General features: G+C 41.4%; 1 protein-coding gene across 1 annotated transcript in view; it reads left to right on the plus strand.

The window, feature by feature from the left end:
• Positions 1–885: 885 nt before the first annotated feature.
• The window catches only part of LOC124798890 (retinal homeobox protein Rx2-like), a 148,783-nt gene continuing 124,131 nt past the window's right edge, over positions 886–25,537 (plus strand). The window contains exons 1-3 of the mRNA XM_047262422.1: positions 886–941; positions 5,856–6,081; positions 6,333–6,438. Of these exons, the coding sequence (XP_047118378.1) occupies positions 886–941; positions 5,856–6,081; positions 6,333–6,438 (388 nt within the window). The remainder of the gene's footprint in view (positions 942–5,855; positions 6,082–6,332; positions 6,439–25,537) is intronic.

The raw sequence follows: 25,537 nt of genomic DNA on the forward strand, positions 1-25,537 counted from the left end.
ACTCCCCGGAATTAAGTCCTTGTGACTTTGATTTGATACCGAAGATGAAGGAATCACTTCGTGGCATTCACTTCAGAACTGTTCCAGAGAATCGACAGGCAGTAGGCCGCTCCATTCGCACCATCAACAGAACAGGCTCTGCTAACGGTATACTACGCCTTCCACATCGCTGGCAACGGGTTCTACATAACGCTGGTGACTACCTTGAAGGACAGTAACAGGTGCCAACATGTAACTCTTTTGTATCAGTTGTGAATAAATAATTTCCACTATTTAAATTCCAACCCTCGTACATATAGTACATACTCTGAGTCTGAAAAATTAAAAATAAAAACTAGACAGGATGATGAACTGTCACTAATTCTATTTAGTTATGCTACAGACAGGATAGTCCGAGAAAGAGAAGATGAACGTGGTAGGAATACTAGGCCAGTTCACATTAGAGGTACAAAGGACGGTGTTAAGATGAAATGTCTTGTTTTCCTTGATTACGTGTCAGTTCTTTCCAGAAACATAGAAACAGCAGTAGAAGAGGTAAAATTGCTAACTGAGCACGAAGGAAGAGCTAGACTCTACAGTTAATTTAAAAAATAAATAAAGCATTTAAAAGCACGAAAAAACATTTCATAGCAAACGTCAGATCAGCGCGTTGATAGCACTGTAAGAGTGGCCGCTTTGAACACATGTGGGAGACTGTGCAACACGGACGCCGTGAGAAGGAAACCAACAACGTCACCCCAGACCAGGCGGCTAATGCTTTTCATAGAACTATTTACAAATTTTAAAGAAGAACACCGTCTCTGGACAAATCCAGACGCTATAGAGTATCCATATGCAAGCGAAACTTTCCAATTTTGGGAAAAGGCATTACTAAAAGAAACATAGATGGTTGAAACGAAGATTCTTCGGGAAATAATAGTTTCGAAGACTGCAGATAACTGGTAAGTGCTACCAGGAAAAAATTAGTTCTACTAGTATAACGGAACATAGTTCAACTAACAGACTTAACTTCTATGGACAACTCTACAAAACGGACTAGACGTGACCAACAACACCAATTCCAGATAGTAAATGAAAAGCTTCAAATTGCTCCGATAGGTTAGAAAAGAGTGTAGCAAGATCGGATGCAAAGACGAGATCTCAAACCGAAAAGAGTTGGGTTATTTTTATTCAAATTATTTAGGTTTAACTTATATTAACTGAAGCTTTTCATCTTGACCAGGTGAAGTAGTTGTACGTGAAATAGGTTGTTGCTGTAAGACAAGTGGAAAGAACACAAGAACCTAAATTTAAAAGCATAGCACATTTCTACATTTGTATTTTGATTGCATTGCTCCATAATTTTCGCACAGTAAGAATTTTACTTTTTAATCTTTAGTGCATACAGAACATAACCACAAACTAACGCAGGAAAACGCAGATGAGTGTCATACTTATTTTAGTTATTGAGAAAATTTGATTGCAAGAAATTTATCATAACAATTTACATGTTTTATGTTTATCTTTTTCTGTTTCACATAAATTTAACTTTACAATAGTTGTAAATACATGTTATTTATTATCAGTTCTTTAATAAATGACTTGCTTTCATAACGTGGTATCCGTATAGAGTCGAACCGATTTAAATAAATGTCTTTGTAATTAGAAAGCCCTTGCTGCCAATGCTTTCGCGGATCTTTACAGCTATAGATGTGCATCTATAGATGAAATAACGTACTTCGTTTACGTTAAGGTTCATGTGACATTCCAATTTATTTAGCTACGTTTTCTCCTCTAGGTATGACTGGTAGTGACGTTGGACAATGGAGGAAAAGTGACATTCATATTCATCCTAAAGAGGCTCCACTGGGCTAAGACAGAACCATTTCTGGAATGTTACTCTAAGCAAATTGATGTCTCACAGATGCTGCTTTATAGCACAGTGTATAGTCACGCTGATACAAACAGTTTTCGAACTGTACAATACGCAGTACAAGATGCCGTAAACTGTGTTCGTATTCTTCCGCATTTAGCGTTTTATTAACCGTGATAAAGTTGCCACGCCCTAAACATGAAAAAGCTACCGTAACACCATCCCAGTCGTATTTCACAACTGGCACTACATGTCACACATTTTCGACGTTCCGTTAGAGGTCTGCCTGCTCTTGCTTTAGCTATGGTTGTTCCTTCGAGATTCCTCTTTATAATCACGTCAATAACAGTCGACTTCGGCAGGTTTGGAAGAAACTTCCGTCGTGGATTTGTCAATAGGGGAGCATCGAATGATTAGTCCACTTTCGAAGTCAATGAGCTCACCTGACAGATTATTTCTGCTGTTACTGCTTCTCTGGTGTTAATAGAATACACGCCGCCTCCTTTTACACTGTCGTGACACGTACTGGGTAATTCCGTACTATATAGGAATGTGCGGATTCTTTTCAACGGATAGTGTACAACACAACAAAATTCGGAGTATGCGATTCTAGTATGATGACAATGCAGTGTAGGTGCTAATCAGATCATCTGAATTCCTGTTAATGAAGCTGTGATTTTGACATGTACTTTGACTTAGTAAAAGGCTATTGAAAGACAATAGACGGAGTTCACTGTAGCCCTTTCCTTGGTTTCACTGTGTTAGTTTTTGCCAACAATAGCCACTATCGGTGTAGCTACTGGAACATAATATGTGTTACTAGTAATGAAAATATGTATCGTCGACTGTGAAAGCTTTCCACTTGAAACAGGATGGTGGTTAGACAGAGAAATAAGAGAAGTGTAGAGTGATAGAAAGTAGAAACTCTGGACGGAGAAGAAGATCTCCAACAACACAAAATTGTTGCATCGCACGAGGAATGATCGTCTAGGCCGTATGTGGGTCGCATTCCTCGTGTGGAAACGCGTAAATAGACGTGTAGAGCCAGTCTGAGCGATTATTATCGGCTTTTAGTCGACCACAATTTGATTGCAAATGCATGTGTATGCGCTTCAGGCGAGTAATTGAGTTTTTATCACGGTATTTCTCGACGACACGCTGAACCATTTGACAGTATATCCACAAATATTTGAAAGCATTTACAGGGCCATGCGTTTTCCTTAATCACTAATGTACTTGAAACTTCCTGGCACATTAAAACTGTGTGACCGACCGAGACTCGAACTCGGGACCTTTGCCTTTCGCGGGCAAGTGCTCTACCATCTGAGCTACCGAAGCACGACTCACGCCCGGTACTCACAGCTTTACTTCTGCCAGTATCTCGTCACCTACCTTCCAAAATTTACAGAAGCTCTCCTGCGAACCTTGCAGAACTAGCACTCCTGAAAGAAAGGATATTGCGGAGACATGGCTTAGCCACAGCCTGGGGGATGTTTCCAGAATGAGATTTTCACATCAGCGCACACTCCGCTGCAGAGTGAAAATCTCATTCTGGAGACTAATGTACTTGTTTACTGTAATGTCACCGCATGTTTCCCTTAACTGTCGCGTGGTCTGGGAAGCCTTGTCACGGTTCGAGCGGCTTGCCCCGTCGAAGGTTCGAGTCCTCCCTAGGGCCTAGGGCATGGGTGTGTGTGTGTGTTGTCCTCAGCATAAGTTAGTTTAAGTAAAATTAAGTAGTGTGTAAGCCTAGGGACCGATGACCTCAGCAGTTTAATCCCATAGGAACTTACCACATATTTCCAATTTCCCATAACTGTCACGGGAGGCCAAGTGCAATATTATCGTGGCCCGGTAGTACACGCCAAGTTGGTACTCCGATGTTCTCCAATCGGACGTTCACTTGTTCTTCTATCGTTGACTTGAGCTAATATACAACGCCCCAATACGAAAAAAGAAAGAAAGATATACTTTTTAAGGTCGAATAAACAGTACACCGTGTTCTACTGGTTTTTATTTATTTCAAACTAGTTTTGGCTTATTAGTCCAACTTCAGGAAACAACTGACTAGCGCCTGAAAGGGACACTAGTTCTTAGGTAACGAAACATTATATGCAAAGAGTGTTGTGCAACAAACTTGTTACTTAATGTAGAAATTACAGTCCACACAATGGACAATGTTAAGCAGAATGAATAATTAAACTACACAAATGGCTCAAATGGCTCTGAGCACTATAGGACTCAACATCTGAGGTCATCAGTCCCCTAGAACTTAGAACTACTTAAACCTAACTAAACTAATGACATCACACACATCCACGCCCGAGGCAGGATTCGAACCTGCGACCGTAGCGGTCGCGTGGTTCCAAAAACTACACCATATTACAGGTTAAATAGTTATATTGCTAAATTTTGTGACGTCTTGACATTGGCTGAGAAACTGTTAAACTAAGCACTCTTGATTTATGTTGTGCAGTAGACGTGTTTTTTAACATTGTGAACTAAACTTCAGGCAATGGGCAGTATTATACACGGCAACTAAAATACAAAATCTTACAGTATTACCGGTTACGATGCCATAGTGTGGTCATGACATTGGTAGAGAACTATTTAACTGAACGCTAGTAATATACGTTGCCCAAAAAACATGTTTTGCATCGTAAATAACATTTTTATGCGATGGGCAATATTGTACATGGTTAAAATAATATTAAAGTGTTACAAGTTATTTTTATGAAATTTGTGGGCAAGCAAGGTAAAGGATAGAAAATTTTATTGTGTTTTAACTTTGTGTAGCAGTATATTTATGCAAATTAAAACAGAATAGAATTTTCTATCCGTTACGATAAATAGTTTAGACAAGAAGAGAATAGAAGCTTTCGAAATGTGGTGCTACAGAAGAATGCTGAAGATTAGATGGGTAGATCACATAACTAATGAAGAAGTACTGAATAGGATTGGGGAGAAGTTTGTGGCACAACTTGACTAGAAGAAGGGATCGGCTGGTAGGACATGTGTTGAGGCATCAAGGGATCACCAATTTAGTAAAAATGGTTGGTTCAAATGGCTCTGAGCACTATGGGACTTAACATCTATGGTCATCAGTCCCCTAGAACTACTTAAACCTAACTAACCTAAGGACATCACACACATCCATGCCCGAGGCAGGATTCGAACATGCGACCGTAGCAGTCACGTGGTTCCGGACTGAGCGCCTTACCAATTTAGTATTGGAAGGTAGCGTGGAGAGTAAAAATCGTAGAGGGAGATCAAGAGATGAATACACTAAGCAGATTCAGAAGGATGTAGCTTGCAGTAGGAACTGGGAGATGAAGAAGCTTGCACAGGATAGAGTAGAATGGAGAGCTGCATCAAACCAGTCTCAGGACTGAAGACCACAACAACAACAACAACTTTGTTTACCCAACAAACTTCAACAATGTAACTTATAAAACTATCAACTATTTATTTTAACAAAGCACTGTGTATAATATTGCCCCTTCCATTAAAATGTTAGTTACAATGTAAGTCGCGTTTCTTGCGCAACATAAATGAAGCGTGCTTAGTTTAGCAGTTTCCCGGCCAGCGTTAAGAACTCACAAAATTTAGCATTATAGCTATTTAAACTGTAATATTGTGTAGTCAAATTATTTCTTATGCTTAGCGATGACTGTTGCGTCCATTTCAACGTTAAGAAACAGCTTTCTTGCACAGCACTCTATGCAAGTGATTGTGTCTTTGCCTATACTGTTTGGTTACGTAAGAACTAGTGTTCATTTCAGACGCTAGTCAGTTGTTTCCTGAAGAAGGCCCAATGAGCCGAAAATTAGTTTGAAAATCAGTAGAACACAGCGAACTTGCCGTTCAACAGTAAATATAGAATTGTTCTATCAAGAAGTAACAGATGAATCGATAAACAAAAAAAGAAGCTGTAGTTGTTCAGGGTTTCGCAATCAGCTTCTGACGCTTGTTTACACCTGTTGCCATGAGGACGGGCGGTTAGGACCCGCAACAGCGGCAGGTCGCGTCGCAGACCTAAGCGGCGCGTCCCGCCAGCGTGGCAGCCGCAGCCGCTTCCTGCAGCCAATGAGACGCGGGGCGCGGGCGCCGGCTCTGTCAACAGCGCCCCTCCCCTGCGCCGGCACGCGGTCGCTCTGATTGGGCGCGACAGCCGCGCTGCGGCCTGCCATTGGCCGGAGCCGCCGCAGCCGCCGCCGCCGCTGCCGCCGGCGAGAGGGAGTCAGTTCTTACCGATAGCGTGTGATTAAAGAGAGACGGCGGCAGCGGCCACGGCTACGGATCGACGACGCGGCGAGGGGTGGAAGGGGGGAGGGGAGGGGGACAGCGAGCGGTTCATTATCTAAGTGAGTGCGCGCCCGCGAGGGGGGAGGACGAGTCGGCGGGCCCGCAGTGCTGCTTGGGCGACGGTGCAGCGATGATGGACCACCACGTGCAGCAGCAGCAGCCGCCGGCGCAGCAGCAACAGCAGCAGTCGCAGCCGCCGCCGAGGAATTCCGAGGAGCCCGCCAGGCCGCGCGGGCTCTACAGCATAGACCAGATCCTGGGCACCGCCTCCGTAAAGGAAGGTCAGTCCGCGCGCAGTACTTACTTGTCGACACACAACCTGCAACACTTTCTCTGTTCTGCGGGGTCTATTGGTGTTTGTTTGATAACGGACAAATAATACAGTTTTCAGCAAAAGTTTCGTTGTCATTGCATTACACTAAGCGTTTAACTTATCATTTCATCTTCATCTGGATTACCAGTCCTTTACCCCTTAAACAAATGTTCATAGACGTCTACTACCGTGAAAGCAGAATCTTTGGTTTCAACGTTAAAACGTTGCTTTTTGTACGCTCTTCATGTTAGAGTACTTCACACAAGTGTTAATAGAAATTATTATCCTTGTCATGTACGATTTCTTGGTAAATGTTTACTTCTTAATGGTAGCGCTTTGTGTGTATAACCTGTGACCATCAGACACGGAAGAAAGTTCAGTTTAATATGTCAACAGGTAGCAAGAAAGCATATGCCAAAAATGGAATTATTTCTCGAAGCATTTCGTGTGTAAGAGCAGTTAAATACATAAAATTGTGGTAACCGCAGCTAATGAACTGATCTTGAGAACATAACCGGATGGCTTACTGGCGTTGTTACATTTCGAGTTTCATTTGTGGCAAGTAGTCCGATGTATTTTCGGCAACCAGGTTCATCCTGAATATAACGTCTTAGATACGCCACTGCCTACCGGTAAATATCGCATGTACGTGACAGATGTGACACTCAGAATATGACACACCAAGTATATTCCAGAGCTTGAATTCGTGGAACTAGGAATTGTTCACTCGTCAACCACGATATTATTTCTTAGAATGGAAAAGCTACGAGTGTAGCGTATATACATTATTAGAGTCGCCATCTGCCAGTGTGCTCCAAAATTTAGTTGAGCCACCTAGACATCGATGACTGTTTCTTATTTTTCTTCTCGCGGGAAGTATTTGCGGACTTACAAATCCCGCCACCGTATCTGCAGCCAGAAAAGTGCTGGATACGGTTGTCCGACGACATCCGTTGCTGTCTGTAGTAAACAACTGACGGCTGATGGTGGGCTTGAACTGCGCATGTCCGTGCATGCAAGCAGCTGACGGCTGGCGCGTAAGGGTTGATGTCAAATATTTTGATGCCAGCGTCTTATGCTCTGTCTTGCACCGCAATAACGCTTTCACTGGCGGTCGCTTTGTCTTTATCTCTACTGTTTAACTATTTAACTTTTTTTGTCTTCAGTAGCGTTGTAATGCACATGAACAATGCTGACTTCGACATAAGACAAGGCTGAAATACTACCGTTGGATTTCAATACTAAGGCATATTTTCGATCATAATAAAGTCTCTCTCTCCCAGCTGCGATCAACTAGACATGAGAGAAGTGCCTAATCTTTTCACAGAGTCTCGTTAAATTGCTACATCCTGTTGAAGGTTACATTAGTTGTGGCATCTAAGACTGAATCTCACTAATTAAGAGAAATACGAATTATTTTGTGCTCGTTAAAAGGAATGTTGACATTATTAATGTATTTCACTCAATCGAGGGAATAAACAGTGTAACACTTAATTTCCGAGATGTATTTTTTCAATTTCAGTTTCCCAATATTTTGATAGTCACTTGTCGACAGTGTTATGTTTCTTAATTTACTAATTTTAGTTGCTTCTAGCCGTATACTCAAGTGAGTGGACGTACAAGCTTGCAGGTTTCATTAATGAACCTATTTCTAATACTAGCTTCCATCACAGTTATGGGTCTGACTTTTTTTTTACGGAACTAGAAGCATAGTGAGATTGCTATAGAAATTTTTGAACATTCCTGCTCATGTGTAGTCTGTTGATTGTTTCCATTGTTTAGGAACATCAACTGTCCATGAATTCTTTCCCTCATGACATGCACTGTTACATACAGTAACCGCCAACGTTTTTCATGGTCGAAACTACTGTTTGAAAATTTCAGAATAATTCAGAAGATGTCGGTCACTCTACAGGGACGCTGTAGTAATATCTATTAATCCTACGACAGTGTTGACTACTCGTTTATACACAACATTCGCCCTGTATGAATTGCAGAAACGATCGAAATTGCTACCAGGTGACGTCAACTTAACATTCGAATGCTGTAAATGGGTATCTTGGAAAGATCTTCGCAGTTCAGTTTCCTAGCAAAGATCTAATCTATTTCTCGAAATGAGACTATGAATATTGATGAAATTCACATTTCTTTTCGAGAAGTGTGTTCTCCATCGTGCGGTATTCATAGATGTGTCAAGCTTGAGGGAGCAGGTTACTTGGGGTACTGAGAGAAACCTGAGAGCTTCTGTGGAATGCAGATCGTCCAATTTTGTTCAGTTTGTGTACTTTTTTACATCCTTGGTCCTCACCTGACGAGACTAGTAAAGTTTAAACAAGAAATACAAAGACCTGCTCCCGGATTTTCGCAACATTCCCTACGTGTCGGTTACGCAAAATATGAGTCCGCTTTTCATGTTACCTTGTGGTTGCCCCAGTAATGGTCTGTAATTTCGATCTTGTCTTCGGAGAAGGTGTAAGATTTCCAGTTAAGAATGACAGGGACTGGCGGAACACTGTCGTTAAAACATCCAACTTTCGGATTTTTGTTGCATCAGTTTTATATCATATGTAACTGCCTTTCGTCTTTCGGCCATATGTTTTATGGATTATTGGTCTTCTTACCATGTGGATTTTAGACACTCTTACAATGTATATAGAGCTAGGGCACACTGTTTGGTCACAGAGTGCTTCAGTTTAGATATAGATAGATAGATAGATAGATAAACTCAGACTGAAAGGAAAGCGGATTACTGTGCCTGCTTAATTAAATGTTGGGTAGGAGCCTAAGGTGAAGCGGTCAGTTTATAGCTGCCCGTTGCTACCAGGCATCATCTTTCATAAAAGCAGTACGATTTACAGTACCCTCAACTGTAGTTGCCGATAATTCCTGAATTTTGTGTGACGTTGGTGTTTGAATTTGGTATGTTCTTCTGCCAGTTATGTTACCTCATTAAATCTCATTTAAGTAGTTATAAGAGTTTCACTCGTTAAAACAGATCTTACACCTGTATATTCACCCTCACCCTTGCCCCCTACCTTGAAGATTCAATGGCCATTAACTCCCTCATATCATTAGAAATCATTTTGATAATTGTTGGCCACAGACCGTATTAGGAAGTGTAACATGTCCCAGATAAATTTTCTGAAACACTTTAATGAACAGTCCAGTAGATAAGTTCTTATCTCTTGGCTACTTAGGTAATACCTCGGAGACTTTAGCATCAAATCATTTAAGCTGCTACTTAACAAACAGAAACACGTCATTTCTTGATTTTGCCGTTTTAGGCTTTTCTATTCGAATGTAGTCACCATTAACCCAAATTGTCGGTGCAACTAAGAGTAAAAAATAAAGAAATGGTAAAGAAGAAACCGTTGGCGACTCTTACCAACGGATTGTTGGAGTTCTACGGTAAAAAAAAATAGAATAACGTATACTTCCCTAAGATGTTGGACCAGGACGGGAGACTGGCTTTATGTTAATAAATGACAAACATTTGATTCAACCTATTCTAATGTGCTCATAATTATTCTACCACGAAATACGAAAGTATCTTCAAATGGGTAGGGTGCTCGCAAGTTTCTCCCTGGTAGTGTCCTTAGGATTCGGCTTACAGATGACTTCACAGCCTTTGATGCAGAGCTCTGTGCGATGCTAAAGGCATTGAAGCAGATGAGATTCAGTCGACGGAATAATTTTGTCGTATGATCTGATTCTGTAAGCACCCTACAAACTAGTTATTTAGTGCGTCCAGCAGGCAATGTAGTCCAATACGTGAGAGACACCGTTCAAACGCTACAAAAGCAGGAGGATAAAGTGTCACTCCGCTGGGTAGCGGCCCATGTGGGAATCCAGGAAAATGACCAAGCGGACATGGCAACAAGCTAAGCTTGCAACGAAAGAAATTAGCTTCCCTGTGCTGTCCTCTTGTGTACTACTATCTTGTTTCTGTGTAGTAGCTGTGTCAGTATGAGAATAAGTGGATGGAGGTTCAAAATAACAAAAATTAAGGACGGTGAATCTCACAGTTCATCGTGACGAACATGTTCCGTCACACAGTCAGAAAGAAGTGGATTTAACGCGACTGTGAATATATCATCGTCCTCTAAACACGCAGGCACCTTCTCCGCCGAGACGACCCAACGGTGTGGTGTGCTTCCTGGATTGCCAGCGTCGGAGTTCCAGATTTTATTAGACTGCATATTACATTTTTGACGCGACGACAGCGGTTTTTCTTGCTGATGTCTTATCTACTGCTTTAATATCATAGACAGGATGGTGAAAAGGAATGTAAGGTTTATGTATTGTCCGTAGTAGCACCTAAATTGCCAGATATGATATTTTACTGTCTCCTTAGTCAATGATACAGTCAGCCTCGACTGTCTATATCGTAGTTTGACAATTTTCACTGTGTCCATTTCTCTCTTAGCAAATATATTTTTAACTGAGACTAAGATTTCTATTTTAGCATTTTTAACATCCATGTGAAGAGTTTTTAGCAACTTAACAATAACTGGCTTTCCCCTATTTCTGTTAGTGGTCAGCCAGCCACATTTACCAGAGGCTAACTTTCAGCATTGTTTTTTAGTTAATTATCGTTTTATTTATAATTTTCTGTTCTGAGTGTATTAGAATTTCATTAAACCGTGAGGAAGGGCATAAATGTGCATGCAGACACACAGTTACCAATTTGTTATTTTCGTTAGCCATTTTATATTTTGATAATTAACTGTTGCCTTTGTTATTGCACGCAGTCCAAAGTTTCTATGGTGTGTCCACAGGCCAGGATGAATTTTTACGTGTGTGACTTTGTTCGCCTCGCTAAGAATTTAAACAATGTTTAACGAAGGTTATGATAACAATGTTGTTGAGCGCCCGTCTCTCTCTCACACACACACACACACACACACACACACACACACACACACACACACACACACACACACACACAGAGAGAGAGAGAGAGAGAGAGAGAGAGAGAGAGAGAGAGAGAGAGAGAGAGAGAAGCGAGTTAAGTCTCGCTGGAGACGCTGTTTTCGTTCACAAGAATCACGTTCCTAATCCAGTTGTTCTGTATGGCGAAGCCCAAAACATGTTTAGCTGTGTGCGCCCTGCGGTAACGGACCCCACGGGGCGCTCCCCTGTGACCCTGGGCTGTGGAGGCCGCGCCTGGCTTCGTGCTGTCCCCTTCTCTACGCAACTTCCCTCGTCATCTACTACTGTAGAAATCAACATGGATTCCGGAAACAACGATCGTGTGAGACCCAACTCGCTTTATTTGTTCATGAGACCCAGAAAATATTAGATTCAGGCTCCGGAAGGCGTTCGATACAGTTCCGCACTGTCGTCTGATAAAGTAAGAGCCTACGGAATATCAGACCTACTGTGTGGCTAGACTGAAGAGTTTTTAGCAAACAGAAAACAGCATGTTGTTCTCAATGGAGAGACGTCTAATGACGTTAAAGTAACCTCTGGCGTGCCACAGGGGTGTGTCATGGGACCACTGCTTTTCACAATATATATGAATGACCTAGTAGATAGTGTCGGAAGTTCCATGCGGCTTTCCGCGAATGATGCTGTAGTATACAGAGAAGTTGCAGAATTAGAAAATTGCACCGAAATGCAGGAAGATCTGCAGCGGATAGGCACTTGGTGCAGAGTGGCAACTGACCCTTAACATAGACAAATGTAATCTATTGCGAATACATAGAAAGAAGGGTCCATTATTGTATGATTATGATAGAGGAACAAACACTGGTAGCAGTTACTTCTGTAAAACATCTGGGAGTATGCGTGCGGAACGATTTGAAATGGAATGATCACATAAAATTAATTGTTGGTAAGGCGGGTACCAGGTTGAGATTCATTGGGAGAGTCCTTAGAAAATGTAGTCCATCAACAAAGGAGGTGGCTTACAAAAACACTCGTTCGACCTACACTTGAGTATTGCTCATCAGTGTGGGATCCGTACCAGCTCGGGTTGACGGAGGAGATAGAGAAGATCCAAAGAAGAGCGGCGCGTTTCGTCACAGGGTTATTTGGTAGGCGTGACAGCGTTACGGAGATGTTCAGCAAACTCAAGTGGCAGACTCTGCAAGAGAGGCGCTCTGCATCTCGGTGTAGCTTGCTGTCCAGGTTTTGAGAGGGTGCGTTTCTAGATGAGGTGTCGAATATATTGCTTCCCCGTACTTATACCTCCCGAGGAGATCAAGAATGTAAAATTAGAGAGATTCGAGGGCTTTCCGGCAGTCGTTCTTCCCGCGAACCATACGCGACTGGAACAGGAAAGGGAGGTTAATGACAGTGGCACGTAAAGTGCCCTCCGCCACACACCGTTGGGTGGCTTGCGGAGTATAAATGTAGATATAGATGTCATGCGGGAGAGGAATCCTAGTCGTGGCGCCTGTGACCCAGTCCACGTTAAGCACAATGACGCGAAAACAGAAGCTTGTTGAATAATAGCATAAGCAGGGACGCCAAACTACTGTGATTACTTTGAATTACTGTCGTACTAGAATTCAAGACAGTAACATCATAATTTGTAATCCATAACTTTCAGCGGATCACTACAAAGACAAACGTTTAGGGCTTTGTTCTGGTGGTTCGCGACAAGCCAGATGCAGATACCATGAAACGATAATTATATTACTTCCCGGGAAGTGAATCTTGGGCGCTCTTACAAACATAAAGCAGTACTTTTCACACAGCGTACCCGTCGCGATGATCCCCGTCGGATCTTACTAACCATGTACGCAAAGAATGACTACACAGTACTATACGGGCTCGAGTTTATCCAGTTTACTTATGTGTTCAGGACACGACATAGCTGTGTTAACAAGTTATTTTCATTTATTTAACCTGATTTGATTGGAGCCATGACGCGCTTTCTTACATGGCCCCAGTGTTCCACACATACAATATCCATTTCATCGAAGTTATTCAAGAAATAACAATTTTAATGTGACAGCTAGTATTAAAATGATTTGAGTGCCTGATGTGACATTCTGAGTAGATTGTACCATGAACTAACAAGGTTAATATTGGCATTACTTGTACTACTGCAGCTGTAGCCTCTAATAACGAAAATAATAATAATGATGATGATGATGATGATGATGATGATGATGACGACATCGACGACAATAACTGTGATGTTAATAACAATAGTGATAGTGACAGCTACAAGAAGAATTTACAAGTCTACAAACGATATGTTTTAAGATAAAGTAAGTTCTGGATACTACATCGGCTAGGGATACTGAGAAAAGAGGGAGAAAAAGTTGCAGAGAGGGATGTACAACGGTAACGAGTGTGTACAGCATCAATGGTAATCTTATGGTTGCTTCAGTCATTACCTGTCTTATGAAGCTGGAGATGTTATTTAGTTCTGTAACATAATGCGGAAGGTTGTTCCAGAAGGACTCAGGAAAATTGTTTTTTGAGGGGATAGGAGTTTCTGATGATCACTTCTGTGGTGACACTGTACTTCCACGAATTCTCCCAGTGAACCACAGTTTCCTGTCTGTTTGCCAAAGAATGTGTCGATGTGAGGTTCCTTCCCATATCCAAAAGGTAATGACTGAAGATTTTACTCAGGATACGTTCAGACATGGGATTAAAATTCAAGCCAAAAGGATATCAATGATAAGATTTGCTGATGTTGCTATCGACATTGAAAGTGAGGAAGAACTAAAGGTCCTGTTGAATGGAATGACCTAATGAGCACAAAACAGAGAGTAAACCGAAGAAAGACAAAGGTAATGAGGACTAAAAAAATCGAGATTTGTGATAAAGTTAAACTGAAAATTGTGGACAACGAAGTGCAGCCTTGAAAGAACTCTGCTAATTTGGGAGCAAAATACATTACGGACAACGCAAGGAAGAATAAAACGCAGACTAGAGCAGGGAAAGAGGGCATTCCTGGCCAGAAGTCTGCTAGTTTCAAATACGGGCATTAATTTGAGGAAGAAAAATATGAGAATGTATATTAGGAGCTCAGAATTCTGTGGAAGTGAGTTATGGACTGTGGGGAAAATCAGAAAAAATGAGATTCGGAATGTTGGAGATGTAGTTCTACGGAAGGATGGAGAAAAGTGGACTGCTAAGATATGAGGATGTTCCCCGGAGAATCGGCTAGGACAGGAATGTGTGGAAAACGTTCACAATAAGGGACAGGATGATGGGACATGTGTTAATGCATCAATGAATAACTTCCATGGCACTTTACGGAGTTCAAGAGGGTGAAACTGTAGAGGATGACAGACTTGAATATATCCAACAAATAAGAGGACGCTGGCTGTAAGAGTTACTCTGAGATGAAGAGGCTGGCACAGAAGAGGAACTCGTGGCGAGCAAAACCAATCAAACTGACGGAAATAAAAGACGATTCACAGGTCGTTTGTAGAGTCCTTGTTCTGACGTGGAGCTGTTGTCTTACGTTCCCAGTGACCGTGGTAGAAATTTCTCTGGTGGGAACCTGATGAGCGGCGACCACTCATCCTCGTGAGGCCAAACGCGTAGTTGCTTCTGTAAAATAACTATCACGATTGAAACGCGGATCCTGAACAGCCGTCCACAACGACAGAAGTCATACGACATATCATAGATCACAGTTCCTTCTCCGTGTCTCTAAATGCGTCGCCCATAGATATGGGCTGCTAACATTATGTGCTGTACCTCTAGCACGCATTGAGAATAGCTGAAATCCCAATTCTCTTTCAGTGAGGTACAGACGATGCTACTTTAGCTTGTGACATCGCTCCATCCCTAAAATAAGTCATAATTCTCAGTCGGAACCATATTTGGAACATACTTTTGAATTATTTTCGGGATGCAGCCGAAGCCACACACAAAACAAAGCGCAGAACGTGCTTCTTTGGAATACTTTCGGTAAGGTACACATTCTCCACGATGCGTCAACCTGTGGGTAAACTTACAGCCATCCCTTGCCTGTTGCTAGTCTGTGTGGAGGCTTTATCAAGAGGAAATTATTAGCAGGAATTTAGAGTTCATAGCTAAATTGTACGATTTTTTACTGCTTTATCCACTCTGTCATTGATTTACAAGTAATTTACAAATTACAACAGGTAATTTACAAGATAACAGTGCAAGTCGGACAACAGATAGTTCTACAAAACATGTTACTCCCTTCCTCCTTGTACTTACAAGGACTTGGCTCACAGTGGTGACTCTGGAGGAACGTTAACTGGTAAAGTTCCTTTTTTTGTGCATAACATGTATTTGGAACAGTAAGGAAAAAGGGTGTCAAGAACAAAAACTTTTATGCATGTAAGAGCATACAAAAACTAAAATTTGCTTATTCCCGGTATGGATCCGAAATGCCAAAGTGAAAACCATATTTATACAGGAAAAAGGCAAAATTAAAAACATCTGCCTAATAACTGATTTCTATTTGTTCGTTGTGCTCTCTGTTTCAAATACATTGACAGTTGACACTAGTTCATATGCAGTTCAAACGGTGCATCAATAGTTACTCCATCCTGGAACAGTCTACACGGAGATATTTGTCTAACATCGTAGAGTGGGCACTCGTGCATGACAATTTTGCTGGAGATGTTCAGTCTTTTCATTCTCCCAGAGATGTGCCTTGTTAAACAGATGTAATCTGTTTAAGTCTGGAAGGCAGGAGACGAGGTACTGGCAGAAGCAAAGCTGTGAGGACGGGGCGTGAGTCGTGCTTGGGTAGCTCAGTTGGTAGAGCACTTGCCCGCGAAAGGGAAAGATCCCGAGTTCGAGTCTCGGCCCGGCGCACAGTTTTAATCTGCCAGAAAGTTTCAGATGTAATCTATATTTGCACTGTAGCAGTCCTGAACGCCGCATTACGCTTCATACCTCACTGATATCGTTTATAGTGAAACCTTTCTTAGCCGGCCGAAATGGCCGTGCGGTTCTAGGCGTTACAGTCTGGAGTCGAGCGACCGCTCCGGTCGCAGGTTCGAATCCTGTCTCGGGCATGGATGTGTGTGATGTCCTTAGGTTAGTTAGGTTTAATTAGTTTTAAGCTCTAGGTGACTGATGACCTCAGAAGTTAAGTCGCATAGTGCTCAGAGCCATTTGAACCATTTGAAACCTTTTTTCCATTACTTTTTTACAGTCAGAAATATTTATAGATGTCATACTTGGGAGGTTTTTGCAATGCATATATTCATTAATGCTATGTTTTTTGCATGTTATGCTTATGTCTGGTCTACGTATTTGCATGATCATGTGTACTACATTCAGACTTTTCTTGGTATATTGTTGCTATAGAGAAAATTTTCTTCGTGTACATATTAATACAATTACTTGACAAACTGACACCATGGATACTCGAAACATTTTCACACAGCATTTCTGTAGTTTTGCTTAGAGTTGCACTTGCACAACTTCGATTTCCAACGCTCGTCGGTGCATAAGATATTGACATGTTCTTCGTAGTATTCATAATTTCTATTCTTTTAAATTTTGCGGGGAATTTTATTACCATAACATTTTGAGATCCTGTACGCTTGAGAGACTGTACTAAAATCGTGAACAAATGATATTGCGACCTCTTCTTTTTTGAGATTGTCCTAATTCTGAAGATTTTTTCTTGCAGATCTCCGTGATTGGCTGTCAGGTACAAGCCCCGCAGAAATATTGCAGCCTACATCCAGTTGAATCTACTTACTCTATTCAAGCCTTGGTTTCGCTGTACAGTTATTACGCTCCCCACTCTCCCTCACATCACAATACTGATGATTCTTCCATGTCTCAGGATGTGTTCTGCCAACTTATCCCTTTTTTTAGCCAAGTTGTGCCATAAACGTTTTCTCGCCCAGTTCGATCGAGTACCTCCTCGTTATTCATTCGATGAATGATGATAATTTTCAGCATTCTTCTGTAGCACCACATTTTAGATGCTTCTGTTTTCTTTTTTCCTAAATTATCATCGATGTTTCATTGCTGTACAATGATTGTTAGTCTGCGTCTGATAACCGATTTATTAAGGTCATAGATATTTTGTTGCCTAAATAGCACAACTCATCTACTATTTTTGTGTCGTACTTCGTAATCTAATTGCCTTGGCATTGCCTCATTGTATTCATCACATTCCATTACCGTCATATTACGCCTATCTTATAACCTCCTTTCAAGATACTATCCATTACGTTCAGCTGAATTACATCATCGGTTAACCGTAAAGTTCTCGCTGAAATTTAATTCTCTTTTTCGATTTATCTTCGGTGTTCTTGACAGCTTGCTACTGTACAGATAATGTAATATTGGGGATAGGATAATACTACGTCCTCCAAATGGTCTTGTTACAACGTCTCTAGGCCAAAATCATCTAGAGAGCGGCGACTTCGACGCCACTGCTTCGACTAACTTTCTCGCCCCCGTACTTTCCCAAAGCGTTTGAAATGCTTTGAAAAAATAATGCGACACAGAGCTTATCAGCCGTGATCGAAAGCAGTTCTCCCGCAGAGGAAATGAGAGGGTGGCGCGGAATCAGGTAATGGCAGACAGCGCGGCAATCACTTCACACTCGTGCACGCACGCGGAAAATAACAGCAGGGTTGCCACAGAGGAAACAAATAAGCAGGCTGTGGTGATAAATACCACACCACCAATAACACCTTCTCGTTTGCGACCTGGTAGTGGGCTGTTTTAGCGAATGCATGTTCTATGTCCAGGGAAATGGGAACAACATATGACGAATAGTGCTTTGCCATTGACACTGTGTGTGTGTGTGTGTGTGTGTGTGTGTGTGTGTGTGTGTGTGTCACTTATAGTGGTGAATCACAAAGAATAGGAAAAGCTGATTTTTATAATTTATTTGCAAAACTAAATGATAACTTTTAAAAAAGTCAGTACAGTCTTCTTGCTGTTAGTAGCCAGAATCCTCACAACTATCATGTTTTACGACTCAAGAAAATAATATTGCTCGATTTGAAAGCAGTTTCTTCGTATCCGAGTAGTTCATGTGCCGTATCTAATGACGGACTTAGCACTGTGAGTTTGTCCTAATATTAACGCGAAGACGGGTCAGTACACACTTACAACAACTCCCAGATTTTTAAGTAAATATATCTTTCGGTATTCACGTTTAGTCTCTTCCTAAATTAAGCTATCGTATGATGGACCTAGTAGTATAAAATCTCTTCTCGCTATGTACAGTATGCCGACGTGAAAATGGATTATGGGAACGATTAATACCGAAAGTGTCCCTATTTACGTAAAAATCGATACGCCAAGAAAGAAATTAACCAAGAAACTTTCCCCTGATAACTTTCAGACCTATCAGGTCATTTTAAAATCAACCACCGACTAGGAGATACAGCAAAGTACGTCTGCACTAAGGCTTTACTTTCGCGTCGCTGATATGGTGTACGGTTTTCCTTAGTGAACTTTAGAGATCCTGGCTGCCTTTCTTGCGATGGCGCAAGGGCCCAATCTTCCACTCTAAAGTGAACTCGTCTTACCGTATGTCCTCGCAGTTCCAGATAGCAAGTCATAGTCACCTGTAGTTCCGTCTTCGGCAGAAACGGACAGCTACTGAGCAGAAATGTATTCTACAAAGACGCAATTATAAAGTTGCACTTGTATTAACCTACTACGCAACCACTGACATTGTCTGAGGCGAACTGCTTTTGTATTGAAAACTACTACACGTACATGCTTCTAGAAAAGAAGTCGCCACGAAACTGCCGCTGGAATTCTCTCCAGTGGTGCATATTGATACCGCCATGTCATCAGTGTTAGTGTCCATTTCAGAAAAGGAGACCTTGCTCAAAATTTAATGTGCAGCTCATAACGTTACTTTCATTGTTGGTATAACTTACGGGAATGCGGCCAGGCGACGTCGACAACAGCCGATATTGCGACAGGTGACCAAACCGACATTTTCAACGAAAAACTTCAGTTGCTGTCGACGACGTCACCGGGCTGCATGCCCATAAGTTACTTGAACACTATATACGCCGGAAGAAAGTCACCTCTCATTACTTTCATTCTTACTCGTACTTTGCATAGGATGTTCTCTGAGGTACTTGTCCAAGACTGTCATTTTCCCAGAGTCTGACAGTTCAAAATAAAACATAGAATATATAAGGAACACTATATTAGTAAGAAATAACTAAAGTTTGGTTCTTCTAATAGGTTACAAGGAGGGTCTAATGGATCGTGACATTCCGTAAGAATCACTGTAAAGCTGTTTGCATATCAGATAAATAATTGATGTTTTTCAGAGATCTCATTAGATTTGAGTTCGTTACCTAGAAATCAAAATACATTACTCGTACTCAGACTTGGCTCTACTGCTGTGAAATGTAAAGAATTTGGCTTCCGACCAGTATTACATACATTGGTGAGTTCATAGGAGTTTGTTACCGTTTCCAGAGTATTTGCGATACCGTAAACGTTAATTATTAATTCGTCATAAGTGGCATTTCCAAGCGAAAAGACACATAACCTCTATGCTCTGATCTTCTTTCAGGGTTCACTGGAGTCCGAAAGGAAGCATATATTAGCTACTTGGCTTACATCTGAGAGAGAGCTACCGGGCGTTACGAAAAATATTCAATGAAAGGACCTAAGGACCCACCATTAGAATGTAACTACAAATGTCTATTACTGTAAAATGTTGGAGCAGAATCGCACTTGTTCTGTTATCTAATTTATTTATAATGTTATGTTCCCTGCAAGTGGACAAAGTAACTACATTTGAGGACCACAGCTGTCAAAAGTGAAACAAGAGAGGTTGCTTTAGATAGTCTTGCAAAGATCTGATGTGATATTTTATTTTTTCTCTGAAAAACCCTTATAATGAGATTAGAAATCGGGGCCGAAAATAACAGCTGGGAAAAAATTCTTTGGTACCAAAGAGGACAGCTGAAATTGGCTACTTAAGAGAGCTAAGTGAATACCCTGAGATTGTTTCAGCAACAACCACTACTGTCCTTAACCACTGAAGAAAATAACGAATAATAGGAAAAATTCGTTAATATGAGTAGTTACTTTTTCGTTTGGTGCATAGGTAATGCAGAACATGAATTCGTGCCATTTTGGTGCTGGTGGTAGTATTTTCGATGCAATAACATCCAGTTTAGCTGTCTTTATTGAACTGATCTGACGGAAGATATTGGAATTCAAAGAACAACTATTGCACGTAGCAGGTCGGTACCGTTTCCACTAAACTGTAAATGAAATGCTCAACGAAGTTAGATGACAATTTTTGGATGAAAGTGCCCTCAGTTCAGTAAATCTACAGCTTCTAGAGGTAGACAATACAGCAATCCTGCTTCCGCAAAAATAATAGTTTACCGTGTGCGTAATCTCGGCACAACGTGATCTACACTTTGCTCTGAATTGTGGCATGGCGAATGTCTTTGTGGATGTAGATCGCAGTGGTGAGATTATTATAATACAAACAGTTACCCTCAATTCTTGTGGAGTTAGGATAAGGGAGCAGCTCGGCAGACTACACACATACATATGAGAAATGTGACAGGAATAGTTACGAACCTGTTCAGATAGTTTCGTCCTCAACAATTAGTTTGGCTGAATGCAACGGAAAGTATGAGATGACTGAGGATTTGCAATTTGGTGGACCATGGTTTGAACTGTTGTTTGGCTATGCACGTTAAGAAACTGTAATTTCTTTCTAGAGTGAGAACATGCCTTAAGTTTTGCTTTCGAGCTGATTCGAATGATTTCTACGCCGAAACAGTCACACTGTACTGTTCTATTTATAGAAATCTTTACGTTAACTCGAATTGAAAAATTGATGAGAGCTCTGTCGTAAACAACCGACGCTATAACAGAGTCGGAATAAGTCGCTTCCTGAAAATTGCACCGGACTATGAGCTGCAGCTTCGCGCGACTGCCTCAGCCAGTGACGTATAAGCGATTTTGTAAACGTCTCTATGGCAATGCCTCAGCGTTCTCAAACCTTGATTACTGCTTTCGCCTACAGTCGCTCGCGCTTCGCAGTTGGCAACACTGTGTCCTGTCAAGGATTTTCCTACGCCGTCTCTGGCACTGATCTAACTTGCTTCCAGATGACTAATTTGAAAAATCAGTCTCTTTGCACGCCTATATGAACTGCGATAGAGACCAGAGTCAAACGATTCTCGTTCTCTTCTGACCTGCTTTGTCTCATAAAGTACGGCCGGAGAGAGCTGGGTCTCATTTCCACACTGTTTTCTACCTATTATTCGAAGTATGCGTACAACTACTTCGAAGCGGATCCTCGTGTTTCCTAACTTCGTGATAATTGAATATTTTGAGCAGTAATGCGGCGCGCGTGCCTCCATATAACGAGGCCATCCTTGAAACGTAAGTGACAAATACGTTGAACACGTAGGAGCCTGTTCCCGTGATCGTTATAGCCCCATTACCGTGTTTGGGCACCGTTACATAAAGTCAGCCAGAAAGGGTGGCAGCATGTAAATACGGCTGCGTTTCTTTCTCGGATAATAACTCGAGTCTCGTGCATTAACTGCTAGTGTTACTGCGACAAGGCTAACCAAACTGTTTCATGCTCGGATCGCAGCTGTCTATAAATGCCGAGGGGAGTAAAAGTGTTGGGTAACGGCTTTTGTCTTGCGTACGGTAGTTTCGCAATTGCCTTGGAAAAATCCTGATATCAGTTCTGTAGTAAACTATTAACACAAATGACTCTTCAGGGAAGGTGGCTAGTGCGCGCTGGTGAGGTGGCCTTCGACCCGAGGGCAGCGTTCTGCTTCTGGAAGAAATTATCTCCATCTGTTTCCCTGGCGATGAGTTCGTAGAGATGTGGTCCACAGATTCTGATCGCCAGACTGAGAACCTATACAAATCTTTCAATTCCAAATTTATCTTAAGTTACTCATACAGTGATGACATACGACAATGTCTGTTATGACTTGTACATTGGAATTATAAGGTGCACATCAGAAGTTCGGCATCTTCCTCTACTTCTTCGTCTTCTTCTTCTTCTTCTTCTTCTTCTTCAGTAGCGCTACAGCCCTTGGTGAGCCTAGGCTTCTTCAACAATCTTCCTCCACACTTCCACCCCTGGACTCCCATATTGGTGATATCCATTATTACCTCGTCGATCCATCTTCTTCTAGGTCTCCCTTTTGGCCTAACTGAATGGATCATACCTTTCATCATTTTCTTTGGAATTCTATCCTCTGCCATTCTCTCCAAGTGTCCTAGCCATCGTATTCGCTGTGATTTCACAAATTTTACTATGTCCCAGCCTTGTATTAACTCTTGTAATTCGGCATTGTTGCGTATTCTCCAGCCTTCTTCCTCCCTTATTGGCCCATAGATTTTGCGTGGTATTTTCCGCTCAATGCTTCTTAGTGCATTTTTATCGTGTTCTGTCAACGTCCATACCTCTGAGCCGTATGTGATAACTGGGAGGACTAGGGAATTATATATTAGCAGTGTAGTTTTTTTTCTGTAACAAGGCTATTTTTGAAAAGCTGCATATTTGCAAAGTAAGCTCTGTTTCCTGCTTGTATTCTTTCCCTTATAGCCTTTCCAATACTGTTATCATTTGTTATTAGGGCTCCCAAGTAGTTAAAAGAAGACACTCCATTGAAGCATTTTCCATTGATGTTTAGTATTTAGGGGTTCTTCTGGCCTCAGATTGTGACATTACCATTTATTTTGTTTTGTTTTCATTTACTGTGAGGCCAATTTTTAAGGCTTCTCTTTCCATTGCCCGGTATATTTCTAGGAATGTATTGGTATTTCTTCCTACTATAGCAATGCCATCAGCGTATGCACATACATGGCTAGTTTTCATAAATATGGTGCTTCTTTTGTTGATTTTATTTACTACACTATGCAGGGCTATATTGAATAGGACAGTGGAGAGACTATCCCCTTACTTCACACCTTTATTAAAGTCAAAGCGGCATCTTCCTCTGTGCTGTTCTAAAGGTCATATCTCAGCAAAAGCTTTTCCTTTCCTTCCAGCATCAGTGATGTCATGCTTTAATGACTTTGTCATAGCAAGCTACACTAATAACTCATGTTTAATGGATAACATGCTCCTCAGAAGCGGAAATAATTAAAGTAATCGAACGAACATTCCAGTCGGAATATGTAAACCAACAGTGCCATTCATCGCCAACTGAAATTCTTGCGTCTATTAGGAAAATCATAAGTAAAACAATATTCCGTAATGATAAAGTTACATTACTATTTCAGATATCTAGCTGTGGAAGATGGATAAAGTTCAACCTGCATTAACAGCATTTGTAGTTTTGGAAAAGATTTTTGACACTGTTGACTGAAATATACTATTCGAAATTCTGAAGGCAGCAGGGACAGAGTGGTAGCAGGGACAGAGAACGAAAAAATTGCTTACAACACGTAAAGAAACTAGGCAGCACTTACAAAAATCGAAGGACATAAAAGGGAATCAGCTGTTGAGAAAGGAGTAAGACAAGGTTGTAGCCTCTCACCTATGTTACTTAATCTGAGCGAGCACTAAAGGAAGCAACGGAAAAATATGGAAATAGAAGTACTGTTCAGGGAGAAGAAACAATAACTTTGCCGGCCGGAGTGGCCGAGCGGTTCTAGGCGCTTGGCTGGAACCGCGCTACCGCTACGGTGGCAGGTTCGAATCCTGACTCGGGCATGAATGTGTGTGATGTCCTCAGGTTAGTTAGGCTTAAGTAGTTCTAAGTTCTAGGGGAATGATGACCTCCGCTGTTCAGTCCCATAGTGCTCAGAGCCATTTGAAACAAAAGCTTTGACGTTTGCCATAGTATTGTTATTCTGTCAAGACTTCGAAGAGCAGTTGAAGGGAACGGATAATGTCTTGAAAAGAGAATATAAGATGAACGTCAACAACAGTAAAACAAGGGTAAAGAAACGCAGTCCACTTAAAACAGGCTGTACTGAGAGAATTATATTAATGAATGAGAGACTGATAGTTGCAGATGGGCTTCGCTATTTGCCCGGGAAAATAAAGAATGATGGCCGAAATAGGGAAGATATAAAATTTACAATTGCAATAACCAGATTAGCATTCATGAAAAAAAAAAGAAATTTGTTATCGTTGAATGTAAATTTAGGTCTTACGAAGTCTTCCCTGAAGGCACTTATCTGCAGTGGAACCTTGCACGGAAATGAAATGAGAACGATAAACAGTCCAGATAGGAAGAGAATTGAAACTTTTGAAACGTGTAATTACAGTAAAATGCTGAAGATTAAGCGGGTAGATCGAATAACTATTGAGGAAGAACGGAATTGAATAGGGGGAGGGGGAGTAATGTGTAGCGCAGCTTGACTAAACAGGTTGTCTATTGAAAGGATAGTTACTGAGGCGTCAGATAATAGTGAATTTGGTTGTGGAAAGAAATTTGGGAGGAAACTCGTAGAGGAAAACCAATGCTTGAATACAATAAGCATCGTTCAAATGGATGTAGGTTGCAGAACTTAGGCAGAGGAAGAAGCTAGCACAGGACGGACTAGTTTGGAGGCGCTGCATCAAACCAGTCTTTGGACTGGGGACCACAACAGCAAGTAGGCTGTAATGTACTCCTTGATACATTTTGCAGCAAAATGTCTAACAAAGAAGTTAAATGAAAAAAAGACAGGGAAAGCTGCTACAGTACGAAATTTCCGGCTCACTATCGAATGTATACGTGGTAATTTTTACAGCAGTCATATGGTCGAACAGCAATCCTATCAGAGTGTAAGATCTCTCCGCAGCACATGAAATCGTACAGCGCTAAATTCCAAATTGTTGCTTTACGATGTTCTCGGATCTCGGAAAACAAACTTCTCGGACAGGTAAGTTACACTAGAAGAAAGACTTGCACAATAATTAGTATTTACTTCCATAACAGCCAACCTTGTCACTTCTTTTACCAAAACATCATGTTACATAATCACGCAGCTCAAGGCTGTCACAAAGTATTAAAACAATCCCATCAACCTCATTAATCGAAAGTGTCCAAGAATTGTCGCCACATAAAGATGCCAATGAAAAATAACGCCCATTGTCACCAAATGACAACACTTGTTCTTAAATACTGGAACTGCTGCCAAAACTCAGCACTCACGAAAGTGGACGTAACCGC

Source organism: Schistocerca piceifrons, chromosome 5 (assembly GCF_021461385.2).
Source record: "Schistocerca piceifrons isolate TAMUIC-IGC-003096 chromosome 5, iqSchPice1.1, whole genome shotgun sequence".
In the NCBI taxonomy this organism is placed as follows: domain Eukaryota; kingdom Metazoa; phylum Arthropoda; class Insecta; order Orthoptera; family Acrididae; genus Schistocerca; species Schistocerca piceifrons.